At 48.4% G+C, this 14,715-nt stretch overlaps 1 protein-coding gene across 3 annotated transcripts; it reads right to left on the reverse strand.

Annotated features, from left to right (window-relative positions):
• Positions 1-719: 719 nt before the first annotated feature.
• grnb (granulin b) lies at positions 720-14,546 on the reverse strand. Of its 3 annotated transcripts, none has more exons than XM_086195850.1 (17): positions 14,415-14,546; positions 14,059-14,141; positions 12,408-12,548; positions 12,193-12,315; positions 11,672-11,785; positions 11,134-11,275; positions 10,118-10,227; positions 7,770-7,899; positions 6,906-6,997; positions 6,303-6,453; positions 5,281-5,378; positions 4,738-4,971; positions 3,981-4,217; positions 3,083-3,346; positions 2,535-2,768; positions 2,195-2,452; positions 720-2,030 (listed from the first exon to the last, which is right to left on the reverse strand). In XM_086195850.1, exons 3-17 carry the CDS (start codon positions 12,546-12,548, stop codon positions 1,884-1,886), a joined length of 2,475 nt encoding a protein of 824 aa, XP_086051976.1. In that variant the 5' UTR covers positions 14,059-14,141; positions 14,415-14,546; the 3' UTR covers positions 720-1,883. The 3 variants fall into 3 exon arrangements, with proteins under 3 accessions (XP_086051976.1, XP_086051977.1, XP_086051978.1); XM_086195851.1 differs by having other exon boundaries at positions 14,259-14,518; XM_086195852.1 differs by lacking the exon at positions 4,738-4,971.
• Between the last annotated feature and the right edge of the window lie 169 nt (positions 14,547-14,715).

The raw sequence follows: 14,715 nt of genomic DNA on the forward strand, positions 1-14,715 counted from the left end.
ACCCACAATCACATGGAGCGATCCTATTGGCTGCTGGGGGAGGAGCCAGGAGACGACCACTTCCCTGACATGCTAACTTCCTGTTGGACTACAAACACACCTCATCCCTGACATGCTAACTTCCTGTTGGACTACAAACATGATACCTTGTATGACGACGTCGCTCTGTGACATAAACAAGTTGAACTAAAGGAACTGGAGAATCCAGACACGTCTGTAGATTCGGGCCAGTTTACATCTGCGAGTCAAATTGCAAGAGAAATAAAGGAGTCGTTCTCCACGTTAATGTCAAGTGAAGCTGGTTGACAAAGGCCGCAGTCTGAGCTTCTCCTCATCAACAAGCGTCCTGTTGATGGTCAACAATGGAGGCACTCACTGGACCAGAATCTGACCTCATTAAGAGCTGCCACAGCCTGAGCTGCTCACCAGCTGCCGTGTGTGCTCACTGCCACCAGGGGGCAGATGATGGAGTGCAGGCCTGCTGGCAGTAAAGTGGGACAGGGCCTCCCACTCTATTGTGTTTACCCGGTCGTCGTGGCAACCCAGTGATGATTAGGGCAATGGAGGCAGGGGGAGTAAGAGGATATGTGAGGAGGGGGAGCATGTGAAGGCCTTCACATTCTGTCAACCAAGTGAACGGCAGAGAATTTAATGACCACATCACCAACTGAGATGTTCAGGAACTTTATTTCTCTGTTGAATCTTAACACCCCACCCCCACCCCCATTACAGGCAGTAACGCGACAGTCCAACCTAAACAGAAATGACTTCACAAGTTCCTCTTCAGTCACAGTGGCAACAGAAACCCTTCGTGTTTACATCCGATTCATATCGCAGCTGCTAGCATTTGCTAACATCTGGTTAAATAGGTCGTCTGTTGTCACGGCCAGTTTCCAAATTTCCACCCAAACTAAAATGAAGATAATAATAATAACAAAACGAGAGAGCCCCACTCCTGTCTGGTGTAGAGTCTAAAAGACTAAATGAATCCACAATGAATCTGACGTCCATAAAAGCATTTTTTCTTCTGTGTTTTGTCTCATCATCACATTTAACTGCTTTGAGTTCTCCACTGCTGAGAAATCGACACTCGTCTGTCCAGGACAAAACATTTCCCAGTGATTGACAGACGGGAACTGGACGTGTGACCCAGCAGCAGCAGCTCTCTCTCCAACTTCAGAAGGCACAAGCTATTGGAAAAGTTCACTAAACAAAGAGGGGAGAAGAAATAATAACCGAGGTCTCATTTATAAATCACAGAGAAAGACTCAATAAAATCAACATACAGAGAAACGGGCTGAACTGCACCAAGCACGTCAACAGGCCAACGCAGCAGAGAAACACTGAGACGTCGTTATCGAGCAGGACGTGAGAACCAAATCCTTTCTTCTGAAAATCACATTTCATTTTGCCAGAAATAAAAGCAGCAAGTACATTCGTGTTTGTCTGATAGAGAAACAGAGGGATCAGGTGACGATGTCCGGCCAATGATTGGGATCGGATCGCGGGGAAAAGCTGGCTGGTGCTACACATTTTTAACTTCCTGATGTTCATTAAAGGATGAAACCGACTTTTTCAGCAGCATCGTGTTTGCGTGATGTTTGTTTGTTTTTTTGCTGAATGCAGAACATGAACAAGTCCTGCACACCAAGCAGAACACAACACCTATCAGTGACAGCGCTCGATCGAGTGTGACTTCAGCGTCCGGGCGTTTCAACCCAAACCTTCAAAACACTCACGAGTGCAAAAACCTGGTAAATCCTTGAATGACAAAAACAAAAAGGTAAGAAAAAACAAAACAAAACAAAACCTCCCTGCTCTCCTTCAACAAAATGAGCCGGAGGTGAACGTAACGGACTGTAGGTTGACGAACAACCGCGGGATTAAAGTCCGTGAGGGACAAAGTCTCTTCTTCTGTCTCCAAAGAAAGCGTCCCAGGTCAGAGGGGTTTGCTGGGTGCAGCCCCCGGCCGTCAGGTCACACGTGAACCCGGCGGGACAACAGTGCTTGAGGTCGGAGCAGCAGACCGCCTGCAGACACAAACACCACCACACAGATCCTGGTCAGCGTCATTCTATGCAGATGACACCACCATCCAGGTTCACATCATAATAATGTTGACGACATTCATCTTCTCACAAGAAAGTGACCTGAAAATGAGTACAGCTCATGAAAGAGTGAGGACTGAAGGTACCTGGGGGGAGGGGCAGCAGGCCCACTCCGTGGCCGACCTCCTGCAGCACGTCTCCTCCTGGGGGCAGTGGAACTCCCCTGTACTGTCACATGGTACGTCCGCATCGCCCCCGGCATGTCCCGGGTCAGACGGTACCACCCGACTCTGAGGGAGGGTGTAGATCAGGACGCCGCGCTCCTTCTTCTCACATGTTCCCGTCTGCATGTTGCAGGTGTAGCCCTGCGGGCAGCAGTGCTCCTGGTCGGCACAGCAGACCGCCTGCAGCCCAGACAACAACGCATCACCTCCTCATCTCACCTCAGTCACATGTGGACTCTCAACAGGAAGCAGCAGTACCAACCTTGACCAGTGGGCAGCAGCCCCACTCGCCCGTCTGGAGTTTACAGCAGGTCGTTCCCGAAGCGCAGCTGCTCTTATCATCACATTTTACATCCGTCACCGTCGCCGCCTCCGTCCGGGCGCTCAGCTTCGTGAACCAGGGTATCACTTGGGGTCCCCGTGAGCAGGAGGACCGGTGGGGTTCACAGGTGTGACCGCTGGGGCAGCAGTGTTCTCCATCATGGCAGCAGACAGCCTGAGGAGCAGCAGAGGTGAGTCCGGAGCCAGATTTACACCCACATTTGCAGAATATATCTCCAAATAATCCCTGGACGGTGCAATGAAAGGACTCGACGGGCCGAAAGCACGGTTCCGCGCTGATTAATGGAAGAAGGGACACGACATTTGAAAACACACACAAGTAAACACACTCAAACAAAAAAACTGAAGTAATTCCACCAGATATTACTGAGATATCACCATTAAATTTGGGATGGACAGAAAAAGCAGGTGTAAGGAATCGCTCCCTGAGGGACTCCTTCAAAAACACCTGGCTCACCCTGGACCCACCTTGGGGAGAGGGCAGCAGCCCCACTTCTGGGTGGAGTTCATGAAGCAGCAGGTGGTGCCTCTGGGGCAGCTGGTTTGGGTGTCACACATGTTCCTGGGTGGCCGAGGCGCAGCGGCAACAGCCCCGCTTGGAAACGTCTGCAGGGCTGCAATCTTCTGGACCCACGGGAGGCTGAGGTGGCCGGGTTTGTCACATGTCTGCTCAGCCACGTTGCACTTGTAGCCTTTAGGGCAGCAGTGCTCGTGATCGTTGCAGCACACAGCCTGGAGAGACAGAGGACCTCAATGAACCCGACCCAAGCCCCTCGTGGCCCTGACTGAACCCCCTCGTGTCAGGAAGAACAGAAAAAAAAATCTGTACAGCAACCGGACTTCCAGTCAATCCAAGATCAAACTTTTACCAGTTTAGTCATAATTTTTCATGACTTTCTACAACTTTGAGGGAAATTCTCAGGACTTTTCGTTCCCCGAAAACTTTGTTGACGCATAAAAACCATGAGCAAGATGAGTGCTAAAGTCAATCGATGTTCCTCAGCCCAGATTCTTCTGAAGGACATATTTTCATATTCTGGTGTTGGTGAAGCAGATTTCCACAATTTTTAAAAAAATTTCTGGCTTCATTTTTTTCAAAAACATTCCCAGGCCTTTTCAAACTCCAAGACTCTACCAGGGTTTTCATGACTGCATGACCTGGTTAAATTAAACAAACCTCAACACCAAAGTACCAAATCATCACCGCCCTCGCCCTCGCCCTCTGTCTGGTGAACCTCCATTCTACTCTGCTGTGAGCTAATTAGCAAAGTCTGCTAGCAGGAAAGCACGCTAATCTGACAGATGCAAGAATCAGTATGTTAGCAACTCCCTCGACCAGCCCCTCCCTGGTGCAGGAGACACTGACCTGAGGGAGGGGGCAGCAGGCCCACTGCCCAGAGTCCTGCTTGCAGCAGGTGGTCCCCCCTGGACACATGGTCTGCCTGTCGCACTTCTCATCCTGGACCTCTGGGGTCATAGCTGGGACTTTCACCACCCAGGGACGGGATGGCATGACCCCCCGTGGGTCGTCACAAGTTTCAGCCTCCATGTTGCAAACCGTCCCGTGGGGGCAGCAGTGGGCGTGGTCGTCGCAGCAGACAGCCTGGAAGGTTCCAGAAACAATTCCTCAAGTTTAACAGCGCTTCACATCTTGTTGATGAATGTTCCAGCGCTTCATTTCCTCCTAAAGCAGTTCGCCAGCGCCACAGATGTTTCCAGCGTCTGCCGGCCCGTCAGCTGAGCCGCCTGAATCGTACCGAACTTCAGCAGAAAGAACCTGAAACCTTTCCTGTCAGATCTGTCACATTGTATTTGAAATGGTGCCATAAAAAAGATATAAAAAGTTCCAGAAAAAAAAACTGCATTGGTATCACGACATAAATTCAGTGGAAACTGCAGGCTGTAAACAAACGAAGCGACTGCATTCATACACTTGTAAACACGGACTAACAGTATCTCGAACACTTGGACACTGGCTTATATTACTTCTACCTTATTTTTTAAAAAATGAGTGAATAAAAGCGTCGCCCACAAACTGTCTGCCTCAGAGGGTTAGGACCAGGTGTGAACAGGTTTGGGGGGGTCTCAGAGACAGAGAGGCGACCTGCTGTCCCCATGTTTACCTGCCGTAGGGGACAGCAGGCCCAGTCTCCCGTGGCCGTCTTGCAGCAGGTGGACTTTCCTGGACATGAAATGGATTTGTCACATTTGCTGTTCTCCGTCAGTAAAGGGAAGGCGGGTTCGTGTCCGAGCCAGGGGACCACGGCGCCGCCCGTGGGGTCATCACACGTGGAGGCAGCCAGGTTGCAAACGGTGCTGTGAGGGCAGCAGTGCAGGTGATCCTCACAGCACACAGCCTGGGGGGGGCAGAAACGCCATCTGTTGTCCCTGCTTTACTTCTTTAAAATACCACATTTTTATCTGCTAATTTCCAAAAGAAACACCCGAAGCATGGAGACTCTTTGTAAAGTTGCCAAAGAAACTACAACACTAACACTTGAACGGGTCGAACGACGTCACCCATCATTCGTCACATCTATTGATGAGTCTTTGGTTCCGTTCTAAAATTCTAGCTGACAGGCTAAAAGGCAGAGGCACGCAGTCAAAAATGACTCATGACCCAAGAGGTGTGGTGTTGTGGACGGCGAGCTGGCGAGTGTTGGTACCTTGGGCAGGGGGCAACAGACCCAGGAGCCCTGGGATGATTTACAGCAGGTGCTTCCATCGGCGCAGGCCACAGAGTCGTTGCAGGGAACAGCACCAACTGGAAAATTAGCCGAGTCATTATGAGCACTAATAACTTCTATTATGTAACAAAACCCTGTGTACAAAAATAGAGCTGGGTTCATTTCTGAAGACAGAGTCATGGAGAAGCACAAACACTCACCCCCTCCTGCTTCTGGAAGATTTGCTCTTCACTTTTTCTTTTTTTTTTAAAAACTGACTAGAAACAACAGGAAGGAGTTGTTCCTCCTCTCAGAGACCGTGAAGAATTCCCCTCTAAAAATGACTTCATTCTAAGTGATGGCGAAAAGAATTCCACCCCTGAGCTGAAGGTGAAGTGAAGCGTCAGTCTCCTCCACCACAAATGAAGGATCTTCAAGGTTACTTAGAAAAACATCTGCATTGTTATCCTTCAGGCAAGGCTGAGCAGAGACGACATGCACGGGGCAGCACTCACCTAACAAATGGATTTTTCTTGTCAAGTACTCACTAACAGGAGTCTTGAGTTCACACAGACGGTTTTCCCTCCTTTATCATTTCTGTGTGACTCCAGAATGAAGAAAGAGCCACCCACGTATTCTTAGCTTGGGGCAAATGAAGACTGACAGCCAAGGACGGTTAAACCGCCCAAAAACATCTGTTTATAAATTCAGCAGGTCATCATCCACGACAATCCACACCTTCTTAATCCCAACGCATGATCAGTAATCCACAAACACTTGGATTTCACCCTTAAAACAAAACTAAATCCAACCTTTCTGCTGCAATCCTTCAACTTGAGCACGCCAGCATGTTGCTCTAACCCCACCGAGTGCACCTCTCCCTCACACACGCAATAAATCAAGGCTAATCCACACTACAGACATGCTGGAGACACGCATTCATGGGTCATTAGCAGTTTGAGTCCAACGCCCAGCGTTTAAATACACAAAATCTGTTAAACTGGTTTCCTCCCCATCCTCACCTTTGCTCTGTACTGCCACCATCCCTGTCCCAGCAGCAGGGATCTTACTGGGCTTGCTGGTCTCCCCCCGGGCCGACACACAGGTACTGTGAGTCAGATCACACTCGGTACCTGCGGGGCAGCAGTGGAGCCGATCCGCACAACACACGGCCTGGACCGACAAAAAGAACTCTGTCAGTGTTGGTGTCAGGCTGCAGTACTTCAGACAGCAGTTAACAGTCTGCAACTTCACCACTAGATGTCACTGTATCCTACAAACTGGACCGTTACAGCTCGTCACCACAGACATACACTAAAACATGGAGGTGACAGAAACGACCACTGATCGACAGAAATTCAGCCTAATAATCCCCCAATTACGACATTTTGAAGATCAGTAACTCTCTAGGATGGAGGCAGGAATGAGGCACATGAGATATCAGGGTTTCACAGCTGAACAGTGAATTATTACTTGAACGCAGAAACTGTGCTCAAACTTGGCAATGACACTGGTATTTGGAATTGCAGCGTGAAAACGTTGCTTAGCATGGTCTTAGCATGTGGGAGAAGAAGTGAAGTTAGCGAGTTAGCAGTGACATCCTCCCTGTGGCTCGGGTGACTCACATTGGGCATCGGGCAGCAGCCGTACGAGCCGTTGGCCAGCTGGCAGCACGTCGTCTGATCAGGACAAATCGACTGCTTATCAGGGCATTCGACTGAGGGAAAGAAGACAGACGGAGATCCAGGAGCAGTTTCCGTTTCACCTTTTTAAATCCAACACTGTGACGTAAAGAAAATCAAAGTTTGATGAAGCTTTTAAAGCAGCTGTCGTGACATTTTAGCGTGTTGGCGTTGGCGGCCCCTCTGGCCAGATGAGCAGCAGGAACGTTTGGGACTACGTGCTAAAAAGCTGGAAATATGATGGTGAAACGTCGTGGACTGGAGGTGTTAAGGTCTCGGGTCGTCTGTCCCTCTGTACCATTCTTGCTAACGTGATATCTCTGGAAGGCTTTCACGCTGTGCTCAAATGTCCACTGGGACTCGAGGATGAACACAAAAGATTTACGAATGTCGAGGTCACTTTCAGCACGCAGGAGCATGACATCCGTGGAACGGCTTGAGGGAATGTCTCCTAATGTCTCCACCGGGACGCAAGGATGCTTTGAGATGCTCTGGTGGTCAAAGCGACAGCTTCACATCGCAGAAGCACACAACCACAATGCAGCAGTTCTGATGAGTAGCGTCACAGCGAGGAACAGCATCTGCTGCTCCAGTCAGAATTTTGGTTTCATTTGATATTACAGGGTGACCAGCGTGACAAGCTTTTAGAAGCTGGATCTGGTGAGTCTGATAAATGACGGTCTTGTTTGCCTTGACAGGTCATTCAGAAGCAACGGCATTCAGTTACAAAGCTCCAACGAGCTGCCGTAATGAAGATGAAGATATGAGGAAAAGCTTCAGGCTCTCTCCTCTGTAACAACTACTTACTGTCATTGGGGATCGCCGGACTCTTCTTCAACAGAGGCATCTGTGTATCCCCAGACTTGCAGACTCCATGATCCAGGTCACAAATCGTGTCGCCGGGGCAGCAGTGGAGCCGATCGCTGCAGCACATGGCCTGCAGACATCAAAGCAAAGAAGTTTGACAATTTAGGACAAATGCTGAAACACAATGTACTTGACAGTGTAAAAATGAGCTGCGCCTGTGTGGCTAATTCCTCTACGGTTTCTTCTTCTGACATCTCCCTCCTCACACCGTGATTGTCTCTTCATCCCCAGAGCCGGCGAAGGAGACAGACACCCAGACTAGTTAGCTTAGCACAATGAATGGTAGTGGGTGGGAAGTGTTAGCATCACCTAGCTCAAGTCCAGGCTAGTTAGCTTAGCCCAATGGCTGGTCGTGGTTGGGAAGTGTTAGCATCAGCTAGCTCAGGTCCAGGCTAGTTAGCTTAGCCCAATGGCTGGTGGTAGGAGGGGAGTGTTAGCATCAGCTAGCTCAGGTCCAGGCTAGTTAGCTTAGCCCAATGGCTGGTAGTGGGTGGGAAGTGTTAGCATTAGCTAGCTCAGGTCCAGGCTAGTTAGCTTAGCCCAATGGCTGGTAGTGGGTGGGAAGTGTTCGCATCAGCTAGCTCAGGTCCAGGCTAGTTAGCTTAGCCCAATGGCTGGTAGTGGGTGGGAAGTGTTAGCATCAGCTAGCTCAGGTCCAGAACGCTGGTGTGTCCAGCAGGAATCCTCCTCCTTCCGGCTACATTTCTGATTCTATCACTACAATGTCTCCTCATTCTAAACTCATCTAAAAATACAACAGCCATGGAGAAAAGTGCTTTGATGGCTTTGACAGCACTATGCTAACACTTCCCATCCCACGACGATTCCTTGCGCTAAGCTAACTATCATGGGTCTATGTTCTTGTCTGGCGCTGGAACGATGGACAATAAGAGACATTCCACAGAAAAGTCCCCCCCCCCCCCCCATTAAATTTAGTTCCGTGTTGTTTTATTGGAGTGAGAGGAAGCTTGAATATCTGCAGGAAGTTGAGGTGAGCAGCCTGCGGTTTCAGACCCACCATCATTTGTCACTCTGTCTGGTAGGTTTTATGTCATCAATATGTGGCATATTCAGACTGCACTGTACATGTCAGCAGGCCTGTGGGACCCTCACGGTGAGAGTAATGGAATGTGTAATCATAAATGTAGCCCATCTAGCGGTCTGTCATTACTTATGCAACACTGCTTTCCCCTTGTAGTTTTGTTACTGTGCAGTAGCGACTGAAAGAAACCGCATGCCTTCAAGTGATGTTTGAAACTCTTGAATCACAAGTTAAACAAAAAAGAATCACCCAATGAAACAAAGTATTTCTTGTAAGGAAACGTTCCACAACATCGTACAGAAAATAGATTTTTCAATTTTTTTTCCCCCCAAACTCCCGTTTAAGAGCTTGTTTGGTTCTTATTAGCACTTTTTTTATTCCCATCTTTTGATGAACAAAATCTGGTTCTGGCAGTTTAGTGAAAAACAGCTTTGAAGAACTCAATGTCATTTTGAAAAGCTTGAGTTTTGTTGCATCAAAAAAAAAGAAGAAGAAAAAAGTCAGCTCTGTGACTTCTCCACAGCAACAGCTGATTGGAGGATTCAGTCAGGTTCCAGGTTCATCCTAGCACAGAAACAGAACTAGTCAAAGGTACCAGTGACCTCCTACTGGTACCAGATGAGGGACTGGTCTCTGTGCTGGTCTGATTAGATCTCAGTGCAGCTTTGATACCATTGACCACCACATCCTTCTACGGAGACTGGAACCTGTCACTGGTATTAAAGGAACCACACTAAACTGGCTTAGGTCATATTTACTAGGTCATCTCAGTTGGTACTAGTTAATGATGGTTCCTCTGAGACCACTACAGTCAGTTCTGGTGTTCCACAAGGGTCTGTGCTTGGAAGGTTCTGGTGGCTGCTGTTGCAGGATGTGCTGCTGATGGAGAATTGTTGGGCGGAGGTTCATTGAAGGAGGGAGGTGCTGGACCTGCTCTACTTGGACAGAGTCAGGACAGAACTTTGGTTGGGATTTGGTACAAATAAACCTGACTTGATTTAATGAATTATATTGACCTTTTTGATAAACTATAAAGTAAAAAATAGGTTGTAAAAATTGTATTGTGGGCCAACAATTTGTTCAAGCAATGACTTCATCTGGGGTCCCACATGAATGTGAAACTTCATACACCAGAAACACAAATGTTGAAATCATTCACTCACTGCAGCAGACGGTTTAGAAACAACTCAGCGCCACTTTCTCTCTCTATTTCAGCACCGGAGTTGTTCATCAGAGTCGTACGTACGTTGGGGTAGGGGCAACAGCCGTAGTCTCCACTGGTCATTAAGCAGCAGGTAAAACTGTCCGGGCAGCTGCTCTTCCCACCAGGACACGTGACTGAACCCACAGACGAAGCTAAGAAAGATGGAAGACAACCAAGAGAAATACGGTCATTAATCATTTCTCCAGTCAGGTTTATTTGTGTGGCACCAAACCCCAACCAAAGTTCTGTCCTGACTCTGTCCAAGTAGAGCAGGTCCAGCACCTCCCTCCTTCAATGAACCTCCACCCAACAATTCTCCATCAGCAGCACATCCTGCAACAGCAGCCACCAGAACCTTCCTTTACCAGCAGGAAGGTGTCTGAGCCTATAGCAGCAGTCTAAGGGCCAGCCTAAGCAGTCCTGACTATAAGCCTGATCAACAAGGAGGTCTTAAGTCTGCTCTTAAACCTAGAGAGGAGGTCTGGGTCCTGGACTGAAACTGGGAGACGGTTCCACAGGAGGGGAGCCTGATAGCTGAAGGCTCTGGCTCCATTCTACTGTTAGAACTCTAGGAACCAGCAGGAACCCTGCATCCTGGGAGTGAAGGGTTCTAGCTGGATCATAGGGGACTAGGAGCTCTGTCAGGGATGAAGGAGCCTGACTGTTGAGGACTTTGATGGGAGAAGAAGAATTTTGAATTCTGTTCTGAATCTGACAGGGAGCCATGCAGAGAAGCAGTCCAGGAGAGACCTGGTCTCTGCTACCACAGTCAACACGTGGCAGCAGCGTTCTGGACCAGCTGGAGAGTCTTTAGGGACTTCTTAGTCCAGCCTGGTAGGAGGGAGGTGCAGTGATCCAGCCTGGAAGTTTTTCTGCATCTTCTTGAGGCAGGATGTGCGTGATCTTAGCGATGTTACGTGAACACCTTCATTAGAACAGCATCATCAGCATAGAGGAATAGAAACACACTTATTTGTCTTCCATTTCTTTGTGAAGGGTTTTTCTATTGGATGTCTCACCTGACACGAATAAATGATTCAACTTTATCAAGCATTCACCTGGATTCCTCCCCCTCCGTCTGGAGGGCAGCTTCTCCAGCATTGGGGAGCTTTCTTGTGTAGCAGACACACATTTGGAGTGTGTGAGATCACACTGAGTTCCCTCGGGGCAACAGTGACGCTTATCATCGCAACACACCGCCTGCAGAGAGAGGAGAGGCACTTCTGATACTCAGGAGACACCTGAGACTGGGACGGCGTTTCCTGCAGGTAACTGACAAATGCAGATGAACAGCTTGAACTCAGAGACCAGGACCTGAGGAGTACAGCTGTACGGCGAGCAGCTGACAGAGCAGTGCTTTCTTAACTCAAGATCAAATGATGCCACACCACCATTAAAAACAATTATTCACCGTCTCTCCACTCTTTTATCTGTCCTGCTCAGAATGAGATGAACAGAAGTCACCAATTGTGGAGCCAGATGGAAAACCACTCTTCCATGTAGGAAAGTTGTCTTATTTTTACTGTAGAAATTTACAACAACAGCTTCAGACGCAACACTGGAGGTGTTTCTGGTACGTCTGAGGGTGAGCGTTACCTTGGCTAAGGGACAGCAGCCCCAGGAGCCATCAGGAAGCTGGCAGCAAGTGGTGTCATCCGGACACTCGGACTCCTGGTCCGGACAAATGACTGCCTTCACTCGCTCGCTCAGCTGCAAGCGTCACCGCCAACGCATACCAATGACAGACACGAAAAGAAACAAAGACCCATGTCAGCAAGAGGATAACATTACTGGTGGAAGGAAACAGGGACTCATACTGGGTCAGAAAAACAACAGGCTGCTCTGATCGGTGCCGCCAGACCTGCTCCTTGAGTTGTGATGAGGGGTCCCAGCTGAATTTGTTCTGTTCGCGTGTTATTAATCTCTATTAGCATAAACTGCCCAAATATTGTCCACTTTAGCGACGCGCAGACACCAGCGATGCACCGATTGTTGCATGAGTGGATTCTTTCACACAAGCAGCCACGTCTTGCAGAGCCTCTCAACTCAGAGGAGACAGTAAACAACAACAGGTCCTCGTTCGGTCAGAGCCCCTTGGTTCGTTACACGAGCAGAACCTGTTTAGTCGGAAGTCGCTGCATCCAGGGGAGGGAAACGGTCCTGTTGACACATTTGGCGTGAACCAGATCACAAACTGTCCCCTCAAAGCAGCAGTGGAGGTGGTCTGAACAACACTCAGCCTGAAGGATTAGAAAGAAGAGATCGTGAGATACAGTTGACGTCCCCGGAGAGTTTCAGGGGCGAGACATTCAGCAAATAGACGACAACTCACACGTGGCAGAGGACAGCATCCGTATCCTCCCACCGTGTTCTTGCAGCAGGTGTTTCTATCCTCACACATGCCTCCATCTGGACAGACCAGCGCGGCGCTCAGGCCCAGCAGAGCCAAACACAAGACGCCCCGCCGCAGCATCTGAACGCAAGGACGCACAAAGTCAAACGGTGCAACAGCATCAGACTTCATACAACAATCCAAACAAACTCAGAGTAATCTAATCGGGTCGGCTCCTGTGTTTGTCTGCTGGTAAACCAATAAATCAGCAGGGAAGGGGGATGACAAAGACGCAGCTCAGCAAACATTCCAGCTGATAACTGCATTTCCACACTGCTGCATTCACCAAAGACACCAACATACACACAGAAATATACAGATGCAGACAGTATTGCTCGCATGTGAGGCATCACATGTCCCGGGATGGAGCAGCACAATCCCAAAACTGTTCAATTCTAAATGTATAAGGTTCACTACCAGGCCTCAGCTCCCAGCAGTCCCTCGGTCAGCTGATCGCTCAGTGAGTCAGAAGCAAGGAGCAGACAGGAGAGCAAATATCGCACAATTCAAAAAGATAAGAAGGTCATGATTTGAGAGAGAAAAGATAAGACGTGGGAGAGTCTACGTTACTTTGATGATGAGCAAAAACTGCAGTACTCAAGAGGACAAAAGATGATTTGTTATATAGACTTGATGTGGTCTGAGCCTTCGTAGGCGTTCACCGACTTTCTCAAAATGTTTGATGAATGGCAGAGCAAAGGTGAGTCGCTGTGTTCAGAGGGCAAAGACCTCACCTTCTTCTAGGTTTTATTCATCTGCCACAGAGGCAGAGAAGTAGAGGTTTGATTGGATGGTTGTCAGGAAACACTCAAGTTTTAGGGGGTTTATCTGAGTGAGTTTGGCTCTAAAGGGGTTGAAGGAAGCAAACATTTATGCTTGACTTCTTGAAGACATCATTTGTTTCATGTCTCATATGTAAAAACTGCATTATGAGGCGACATCAGCACGTAGGTGGCGTTGTAGCCCTGAAACTACCTGAGCAGATGTGAACCATAACAGGAGAAAAATCCAAATCCCATTTCCTGGTGTTTCATCCACCAACTGACCAGCATTTTGACTCCATTCAAGTACATCAAGAAACAACTTCCATGTTTGCTCTTTTACCAAATAAAATGTTGATAGGAAACTGGATAAAAAAGGAAATGAAGATACAAATATTTGCTTTCCCAGGTTGATTTACAGTTCAGGACTCTATCATTTTCTTCATCGATGCCTCTCTGGATGATTTTCTCACTTTATCCACGAATCTTTCAAGTCCAGAAAAGGTCAAGAGATTTGAAATGTGTGTCCAAACTTCTCAAGAGCCAGAAGCGACGTTAGAGTGTCAGAAGTTCTTTAATCCAGCCATAATTTTCTGTCATAATTTGAATTAAGAACCCATCAGGCATGTTTATCTTTTGACCAACGGATTAACTGCTGCAGCCCAACAAAGAGCTGCTAACTTGTCAACTCTTGGACCTACTGGTCAGGAAACGCATAAATAAGTAAGGTTCCACCGGCTGGGACGGATAAAACATCTCAAAGGCTGGAGTGCCGTGAGGAGTCTCTCCCCTGGGAGGAAACCCGAGCCTTTCATGCTGGGCTGCTTTACCTTGAGTGAGCAGATGAACCTGGATGGAGGCGGACCGGCTGACTTCTTAGCCCAGGGCACCGTGAGGCATAGTCCTCTACCACCTGAGGAGGAACGACACAGCTGCGGTCAAAATGCTGCTGTGAGGAGGAAAACTACAGAAAAGCAGTGAGCATTAATTTCATGAATGTAAAATTTGACTCAAGACAAAACAAACTGACTGAAATTGGCGAGCTAACGGTTCGAGGCGCGGCTAAGCTACAGATGAACAAGCCCAGTTAGCCTAGCCGGCTAAGTGGCTAACAGCGGAGCTAGCCGCTTTGGAAGACTTGGCAAAGGCGAGATTGTCAGACGCAGACGGGGACGAGTCGTCCCACCTCGGCTGCTTGGTCCAAGTCCAAACTGTCACGTTGATTTCTGTACCGCAGCCGCACATTCAAAGAGTACGAGGCTGCTCTGTCTCTCAGTTCAGCAATCACATGACACTCTCACACGTGACGCGGCTGTCTTAAAGGGACAGTACACCGACTCTCACAAGGCCTGAATTAAAGACAGGTATGAACCTGTTTTTAAGGGTTAAGAAATCCAACAAGTGACAGACGAGTTGTTCAACAGAGAAATTTTAGAGTAATTATTGTATTTCCCGCCATACTGGAGCAGATTTAGTGAACAGGAGGC

This window comes from Aulostomus chinensis, chromosome 23 (assembly GCF_037954235.1).
Source record: "Aulostomus chinensis isolate RoL2024-O1b breed Wild chromosome 23, RoL_Achi_v1.0, whole genome shotgun sequence".
NCBI lineage: Eukaryota > Metazoa > Chordata > Actinopteri > Syngnathiformes > Aulostomidae > Aulostomus > Aulostomus chinensis.